Source organism: Primulina eburnea, chromosome 8, assembly GCF_022965805.1.
Source record: "Primulina eburnea isolate SZY01 chromosome 8, ASM2296580v1, whole genome shotgun sequence".
In the NCBI taxonomy this organism is placed as follows: domain Eukaryota; kingdom Viridiplantae; phylum Streptophyta; class Magnoliopsida; order Lamiales; family Gesneriaceae; genus Primulina; species Primulina eburnea.
In genome coordinates this window covers 4,549,504-4,558,982 of record NC_133108.1, presented here as the reverse complement: position 1 = coordinate 4,558,982, position 9,479 = coordinate 4,549,504, and the positions used below count along the sequence as shown (strand labels likewise).

At 38.1% G+C, this 9,479-nt stretch overlaps 1 protein-coding gene across 1 annotated transcript; it reads left to right on the top strand.

Annotated features, from left to right (window-relative positions):
• Positions 1 to 5,520: 5,520 nt before the first annotated feature.
• On the top strand, positions 5,521 to 7,137 carry LOC140838577 (trans-resveratrol di-O-methyltransferase-like). The gene is made up of 2 exons (XM_073204997.1): positions 5,521 to 6,341; positions 6,790 to 7,137. The coding sequence occupies exons 1-2, from the start codon at positions 5,568 to 5,570 to the stop codon at positions 7,096 to 7,098; spliced, it is 1,083 nt and encodes a 360-aa protein (XP_073061098.1). The 5' UTR covers positions 5,521 to 5,567; the 3' UTR covers positions 7,099 to 7,137.
• Positions 7,138 to 9,479: the final 2,342 nt, after the last annotated feature.

Here is a 9,479-nt window from a genome sequence, read left to right as displayed (position 1 = left end):
TGTGGTAAATTCCAGTGCTAGTTTCCACGCTTTGTTAGGAAGAGATTGGATTCACACCAATCATTGTGTACCATCATCCATGCACCAGTTATTGTTGATGTGGAAAGGGGATGAAGTGGAAGTGGTACAGGCTGATTCACAGCCGTATCAGTCAAACTCCAACGCAGTAGAAGCTAGATACTATGATGGAGCCTTCGGACCTATCAGAATTCGTGATTACAAGGTGAATGGGCAGCAAGGAGCAGTCTACATGGACACCAAGAAGGTAAGGGAAGCAGTTGAAAAAATTCTTAAACCCACTGCCATGGTCTCTCCTAGACCCATGGTTCGACCTATTATCGAGGTGGTCGATGTTTAAGTTCACTAAAGAAGAGATGGAAGTGGCTGCAACTTCCGAATGGAAAGCCACATTGCAGCAGCTGGTGAGTGAAGTACAATATCAGGAATTGTGGGACATTGACGGAACTGAAATAATATTTGAAGATGAATGTGATAACAGTGAGGAAGAAAAGTTACAAATGGAGGATTTCATCTTAGCTCCAGCTCAGATGAAAGATCGACAGCCGGAGACAGATGTTTTATAAAGATGGAATAGATGAGAAGTATTGTACAAAGTAGGCTGGATAGCCACTTTGGCTAATTTTGAGATATTGACTCGTAGAAAGTTTCTGTAATATGTGAGGAATAGGCTTTTAAGCCATTCCTCGCTGAACTTGTTTGCAAATAGTGATGGAGCATTGTGAATAAATAAAATCATTTCTCATGGAATCCTTTGCAGCTGATGTGATTTTTGAGAGGAATTATGTGTTGTCTTGATAGTCGAATTGATAACGTGTAGAGCACGTTTATTACGTATTCCGATACTTTGATGTTGTTTAGAAAGTATGGGTGATAGTGAGCAATGGTGATTGCATATTGTGATAATATTGAAGAAAACAGGCTATTTAGCCGTTGTTTTTAATTTATTTTACAGAAATCCGGGCAGAGTTTCTCTTGTAAACGTGACATCCCAGAAATACAAATATGTGCAAACACCAGTGGACAAACCCAAGCAACAGATATAACATAATTCCATCAACAAAGTTCGATTTCCAGGTATTATCCAACATCCAAAATTCAACATTACGCCAAATCATGGCAAAGAAATACAACCAATCAAAGATCTACCACAGGGTGGTCTGGTCCGAACATCAAACAAAATACTAAAATGAAATGTTAATGGTGGTGCGCGAGCATTCAAGAAAGGTCAAGATGGCGCAATTCCTCCCACTTGGACAGACACTCTGCACGAGTATGTTATGCTGCTTTCAAGGGGTCTTCACACTGCTGGTAAGCATGCTTTGTTGCACCAGATCATCACCCAAGTGCTGGATATTGGCCTTGAGCTTATCGGAGAAAACTTTCAAGGCTTCATTGTCATGCAGAAGGGCCATCATGTCGGTTTTATGATGAGCAAGTTCGGCCTCCAATTTCTTTACTAGCTCTTCCTTGGAGTCAAAGTTCACATTCTTCTATTGGAAAGTTGTTAGAATAATCTTTCTCTCAGAGTGCATACTGTCCAACCTCTCTCTTTGTGCTTTGAAATCTCCCACTTGAATCAACGCCTCCGAACAAGTGCGGCTTGAATCATGAAAAGTTGAAAACATTGAAAGCAGATTATTTAAGATATCTTGCAGTGGGTGTTGCAAGGGGTTGCTCATCAAAAACTTATTCAGGCATATTCACAAACATCTTGAGTGCAGCATGAAATGTCACATATTCTACAATGTTTTTGTAATGGAGGATTGAGAAAAATGCTTAAATATACCTACCTTGAGAAGGTGGGACTTGATGTAAAAGAGATTGATGATGGAAATTTTCAGAAACTTGGATGACATTACAAAGGCGATGTAATCGGTGGTGATATTGGAAATGAGATCTCCGTGAGTGGTTGAGTAGTTATCTAAAAGTGAAGGAGAATAGGTTATGAAAGCAGCGAAGAATTGGAGGGTTTTGGGGGAAGAAAAACAATGAAGAAGTTTGGGAAGCATGGTATTGTGAATACACTGTTTGCTTTCTTTTTATCATATTCCTCCTCTTCCTCATCATATATATCGTATTATGTAAATGGGCCAACTTGTAAATAGGCCACATATATTTGAATTATTAAAAATAGCCAAATTGGGCCAAATTGGCCATTGGCCCAAATTGGCTAGGGGGCAATTGTTGTGCCTAAAATTAATTTTTTTAGAGAAGCCCAAGAGATAAAGCCCAAACAGAGAAAAAGCCCAATGGCCCAATGAAGAAACGTGATAGCAGTTCGCTGCCACGGCCCGACGTGGAAGAAAGTGGAAGAACGTGGAGTGACGGGGGAAGGGAAAACTGTCGTGCAGAGTGGAACAAAAGTGGATGAAGACGATCAGAAAAACTCTCTCAACAACTACACACAAAAAAGCTACAGCAATCTCTCTGTAGAAAATTCCTCACATTTCCTTTGTCGCTATTTTCATTTCTAGTAATCAATTTCCATAGATTTCAGCATGTTCATTCAAGTTTATTGTAAAAACTTCGTTCGAATTTATAAAAACATAACTAATGTTGATGTTGCTTATGAATTCCTCCTTTAATTCATTATATTTTTAATTTCACGTTCTTATTTTTTGGAGCCATTTCGAGGGAATTATAACGAACGATCGAATCGAGATTCGCAACGTTTGATTAGAAGTCAGATTATTTCACAATTTTGGCACGAACACGTGCCTGGCACGCCCGCAAATTTCGTGACAAACACCTACGTATGAGGTATAGCTAAAGCTGTAATTTTTAAACTAGTTTTGTATTTTGTTTTATAAGTTTTGGTTCAATGATGAAAATTGTAGATTGTAAATTAGCTTCTATATTTTCCCTAAAAAATTATAAAACCAAATTGCATGACACAAAATGAAACGCATTTACATCTCATAAGCATTCTTAAATGGTATTTTTGTAAATTGTGCATTTCACCTGGCAAAAGCAAATACATGAATCACAAAATGAATCTATTTAGAGTAAGGAGGCTAACAAGTTAGAATACAAAACTTGTGGTTTAAATAAATTCAATTTTTTAAAGTGTTTTTATTATAAAAACTATCCAAAATCATTTTGACGTTTAGATAAATGTGAAAAAAAATATTTTTATTTTTATTTTTAAATAAAAGTAGAATCAAAAGCTCAAACGTCACAAATTATGGCTTTTTAATTAAAAGCATTTTTTTAAGTGTTTTATTAATAATTTTTGTAAAAAAAACTCCATTAAAAAAACACTTTTTAAAATAGTACTTTTCTCATTGAATTTTCCGATCAAAGGTATTTTAAGCAATGGTTAATACAATCTTCAAGTGATCATCTACCCATATTACTTATACAAGATTATTTGAGGACAACAATGCTTGATGACTATTTGGTGAGTTGGACATGCAATCTACCGTGTACAGATGTGTACTTTTCATGTGAAGATTTTTGACCTGATAGGATAAGACATAGTGGACTGGCATGCACTGTGAGTACTCTTGACCGGGTATGATGAGCTCGGTTGACTTGGGTTGGCTTGGCCCTTGAATACTCTTGACTAGGTAGGATGAGCTCGGATCAGATGATCTGTACACAGTCAACAAGAAAATGTCAGTTGGAACCAGAAGGGTTTTCGATGTGGTCCTCTCTGACGCTCGAGTCATTACATGGCTCGCTAAGTAGAGAGGAAATTTGTTGAATGCAATATCTCATGTTCCAAATGAATGAGCAAACTTGGGTATTTATAGGAGAGAAGATGCCCTCGATTGCAATGCTTAGACATTGTTCCTGATTAGACATCTACACATGCTCTATTTTATGACAGTTTGCATGGCGACCCTTACTGCCTTTGGTCTTGTCACGTGCAGATTTGTCATGTTAATGGTAACGAGATATGATGACCTATACTTATGGACCTCGCTTCCATCTCCTAATGGTCGGTCTGAGTGAGAAGGGACCGACATGAACGGTTCTTGTCGATGACCAGTAAGGTGAGCCTAGGTCGAATTTTACCCTTCTCCTATATCCAAACTCATCACCACTTCCCGCCACGACCGCCGCCGTTGCCGTGCCACCGCCGGCCGACTGCCGCCTCCACTTCGGGACAGTCTAAGCGTCCACTTACCTCCCGCTTCGCCTGCGGGGTGTGTTAGATAATACAATTCTTTTATCCTAAAATCATGCTTGTACATTATTCTAGCAATATTCTAGGCTTAGTTTATGTTTATAATTAATTAGCTTGATTATTATACATATCTCTAGCCTTAATTTATGTTTGTACCTTGTATATTAACCCATTCACAGAGACGGATCTACGCTAGGGCTATACTGGGCTGTAGCCCAGCCCATTTTTTTTTTATTTAGCGACGGTTTTAGCGACGGTTTTTGATAACCGTCGCTACTTTTGCGACGGTTTTAGTAAACCTGTCGCCGATGTGGATCGGCGACAGGTTTATCAAAAACCGTCGCAATTATTAGCGACGGTTATTGCTAAAACCGTCGCTACATTATTAAAAAATAAAAAAAAGGTGGATCGGCGGTTTTAATTAGCGACGGTTTATTCAATAGAACATCATTACCACTTTGATGTTTATAATGCATCAATAGATTTCATTTTGATGGAGTTAAATACTCGGTTCAATGAGTAATCGGTGAAACTTCTTTCTCTTAGTATAGCTTTAGATACTAAAAATTCATTTGACTCATTTAACAGTGATGATATTTGCAAGCTTGCGAAGAAGTTTTATCCTGGAGATTTCACAGATCAAGAAATTGTTGTTTTGAAGTATGAATTGATACATTTATAAACTCGATGTGATGCAGAATTTAAAGGTTTCTACACTGGTTGAGTTGTGTCAGCAATTGACCGAGAGTGGACGGTCAAGTGTTTATGTTATGTTGACTAGATTGATTAATCTTGTTTTGACATTATCTGTGTCTACTGCCACTATTGAACAGGCTTTTTCAGCAATGAAGCATGTGAAGACGGCACTTCGCAATAAAATGGAGGATGACTTTCTTGCCGATTGTTTGACACTCTATATTGAACGAGATTTAGCTAAACATATTGATGTAAATTCTATTATTGATGAATTTTATGTTTTAAAATCCCGTAAGGCACAACTTCGTTGAACGATATAATGTACTTTTTTTTTAATAATATATAACTTATCATATTGAGTTCAAGCCCACCCCAACTCTTATTCCTGGATCCGTCCCTGCCCATTCATGAATGAGAAGAGCAAGGGATTAATCTCTATCACCCAATGACTAATTAAACTCTCGAATTATATAATATAAGAATGAATTAAAATCCATAAATTTTGAATATTTAAATTAATATATATGCAACCATGGATTACACGACATGCATGTAAAAAGTCATCAATGATACATGGATTATATATGCTTGTATCATCCTATCTTGTCTTTTTCAGGCCTCGGCCCGCGGGTATAAAAGAACATTATCTTCTTTGGCTCCGATTCTGTATACAATCTTGGATAAGTCATCAAATTTTGATTTCCATTATCAAGAATTAATGGCCTTCCCTGACAAGACGTCGTCGTCTGAGCAACTCCTCGATGCTCATGGTCATGTGTGGAATCAAATTTTCAATTTCATAAACTCCATGTCTCTGAAATGTGCGATTCAACTTGGCTTATTTGATATTGTCCACAAACATGGCAAGCCAATCACCCTCACTGAATTAATCCATGCACTCCCGATCAACAGACAAAAATCCCACGGTGTGGATCGTCTCATGCGCATTTTAATCCATTCAAAGCTCTTCGTCAAGGTCTCCATCCCCGACAAGGAAGAAAAAGAGGGTTACTGGCTAACACCGGCCTCACGTCTCCTCTTGAAAGATGATCCCTCGAGCGTAGCACCATTTGCACTAGCCCTTCTCGACCCGCTTCTAATAGATCCATGGCATCAGATGGGAGAGTGGTTCCAAAACGACACTCCTACGCCATTCGCCAGTACTCATGGCAAGGCATTTTGGGAGCTTGCAGGGCACGAGCCGCGGATGAATCGGTTCTTTAATGAAGGAATGGCTAGTGATGCACATTTTGTGGCTAGCATTATTACTAGAGATTGCAAGCATGTCTTTGAAGGTTTAAAATCTATTGTAGAGGTAGGGGGAGGCACAGGGACCGTGGCTAAGGTTATTGGTGATGCGTTCCCTGGGTTGAAGTGTATTGTGCTGGATCTTCCTCATGTTGTTGCGGGCTTGGAAGGGACGGATAGCTTGACCTTTGTTGGAGGAGACATGTTTCATTTTGTTCCTCCTGCTGAGGCTGTCTTCCTCAAGGTATTGGTTCCAACTGATTTATGTAAAAACTATTGTATATCTACTTGATAAATCCACCCAAATCTTAACATACTCGATAGATTATTACACTCGAATCCTTGAAAACAAAAAGAATATAACGTTGTTGGTTCATTGACTTGCTATTTGGAAACCCCGACCTCTACAAGCTAATCGAGTTGAACATTTACTAGCATTTAGGGGTTCACAGTCTCGAGACAATATAGAATAGAATACATACAAATACTCGATTATGATATGTTGTACATAAGTTGAGTTGATGGAATCCTTCTTATCTTGTAAAAATATAAATTTGTTCATTTCAGTCCGTTAAATGTACATTTAATTGACATGATGGTGTAGTGGACATGTTGCATTAAACAAAAAACCGATTTTTTTAACAACCTTGAAATTGTAAATTAAGAAGTAATTAATTGACATGATGATGCAGTGGATATTGCACGATTGGAGTGACGAAGAGTGCAATAAAATATTGCTGAAATGCAAAGAAGCTATTCCTAAGAAGGAAAATGGAGGAAAAGTGATAATAGTTGATATGGTTGTGACAGAAGATGAGATGATGAAAGAGCACGAAGCAACTGAAACTCAGTTATTCTTTGATATGTTGATGATGACTTTGGTCACCGGAAAAGAGAGAACGAAGACGCAATGGAGAGAACTCTTTTTGGCGGCTGGTTTCACGAGCTACAAGTTCACTCATTGCTTGGGAGTGAGATCGTTAATTGAGATTTTTCCATAATTTAAGAATATTATCTATGATTGAAAATGTAACGTCCTGAAAATCTGAAAGTCAACGTGAACCACATGTATGCAAGTTATTAAATTTCTTTGGTCTTTTATTAAATTGTTTTAAAGCATTAAATGCTTGGTTAGTTCATTAAATCGTGTTTAATTATTTTTTTGCATAATTATTGCATTGTAGAATTTATTTCATGAAATTTTATAGGTTCATGCATTATAGATTTTTAAGTTGTATTTCGCACTCGAACGAAGAACGGAGACCGTGAAATTATCAGAAAAATTATTTTACTACATGATTAATTTTTATTAATTATTATAAGATGTTTTAAAGGTATTTTTCAAGAAATGAGCTTTGTTGGGTATTTTTACATGCCAGAGCATAATTCTTAACAGTACGTAAATTTTATTGAATCGGAGGAATTTTTAAGGGTTCAGCTAATAGTTTCAAAAACTTACCAATACGAGATTTTTTTCGGGATTGTGTTTGGACTTAATGAGCCTACTTTTAAGTTTATTGGGCTTAAAACTCTTTTCAAACTTTTAATTAAGCAATTTGGGGCCATTAGCTATTTTTTTATCTATTTAAATAATACTAAACCTACATTAAACCTAACATTTACCCACCATCAGCCGACACCCTCCCCATTCACCATTATTCCTCTCGTTTTCAGCAGCCATAGCCAAGAAAAGCTTCGGTTATCTCCTTGTTCTTGCAACAAATTCTCCGGCTCATCTCCCGACGTCCGTTCTTCATCGCTCTTGCGTAGGAATCTTCAAAGGCACGCTTGTACTCTTATTTTCTCATCATACACGCCATTATTATGCTGTAAAATATGTATGTGTATAGAAATGTCACGATCTACTTCATACTTGCATGATTCGAATGGTTTGGGCATGAACACCCTTGCTTTCCTTGCTTCCAACTAACGTTTGTGCATTGTCGTGCAAGGGGCTGCGGTTCTTTGGGAGTCTAGAGGCTGAGCATGGTGTCGAGATGGTGTTTTGGGGTTAGAGTTGTTGATGTTCGCTGTAGGTGGAAGGGCCGAGAGGTGAGTGTGTGTCCAAGGGGTTCGTTTTTTATAGAGCTTGAGGGAGAGACCGACCAGGATGTGTAAGAGCCATCCCTAGCCACAAACAAGACCCTGGTGGGTCGAGGTTATATTTCTATATGGCTGGACACGGCTGGAGCTGGTCTTGAAGCCAACCGTTCGAGTAGTAAGCTCGGCCGCAGCTAGGGGCGGGGGGCGTGCATCGATTGTTTGAGGGTTTGGGCGTGTGTGGGGCTACAAGCCTCGGTTATTTGGGACCAGTCACTACGAAAAAAAAAGAGGCAAAAGACAACGGTGAAAAACCGTTATTGTAGGTCAAATAAAACCGTTGTTAAAGGCCTATGGTTAAAGGGTATGCTCGAAAACAACGGTTTTAAAGTGTTGTTGAAGCTACAATTAGCGACGGTTTTTCAAAAATCGTCGCTAATTAGTTACCGTTGCTAAAAGTAGCGACGATATTCATACAAACCAGCGACGGTGTTTTTAAAATTTCCTCGCTAATTTTAGCGACGGTTTGACATGATTTCTGTCTATAATTTTTTCAGTAAAATAAAAAAATTATTTTTAATAATTTAATAAATAAAAAAAAATTACAATCTTAATATTCCAACAATATTTCCGATCTTAAAAATTTACCAAAAATTAAAACGAAAAATTTACCCTAAATCGAAACTAAAATCGTGTGAGAGAGAAAAATTTTAAGTGTTGTGAAGTGGTGTGGATGAAAATGTTGATATTTATAGACAGTTTGCGACGGTTTTTGGTTTTGTTGACTGCAATAATTGTCTCTGCTTGGTAGAGCGATCGAACCGTGGTGTTTGAGCTGCTGTGCGGTTTAAAAGATTTGAGTTGCACCATTACCACTAGCTATAGTTTTTGGTAAAGCGGCAAGCACTCGGTCCTACAATTGGTATCAGAGCCAAGATCATGGGTTCGATTCCCATTGATTGCAAGGAGTGCAATTTTTGGGAGGGAGATTGTTGGCTGCAATAATTGTCCTACTTGGTAGAGCGATCGAACCATGGTGCTTGAGCTGCTGTGCGGTTTAAAAGATTTGAGTTGCACCATTACCACGAGCTATAGCTTTTTTGGTATAGCGGCAAGCGCTCGGTCCTACAGGTTTAACTGTCACTATTGGCGACGTTTATTTATCAAATTGTCGCTAATTTAAATTTTGTGACGGTTTTGTTTAAAACCGTCGCTACATATAGAGACAGTTCTACAAAACCGTCGCTAATATTAGCGACGATGTTTTCCAAACCGTCACGAATTTTAAAATTGCGACAATTTTTCTTACAACCGTGGCTAATTTTAGCGACGGTTTCATAAA

Excerpts from the sequence above, each read along its gene's own strand:
- LOC140838577 (XM_073204997.1), top strand. The coding sequence starts at position 5,568 with ATGGCCTTCCCTGACAAGACGTCGTCGTCTGAGCAACTCCTCGATGCT. Across the intron at positions 6,342-6,789 it reads CTGAGGCTGTCTTCCTCAAG|TGGATATTGCACGATTGGAG; the intron begins GTATTGGTTCCA and ends ATGATGATGCAG.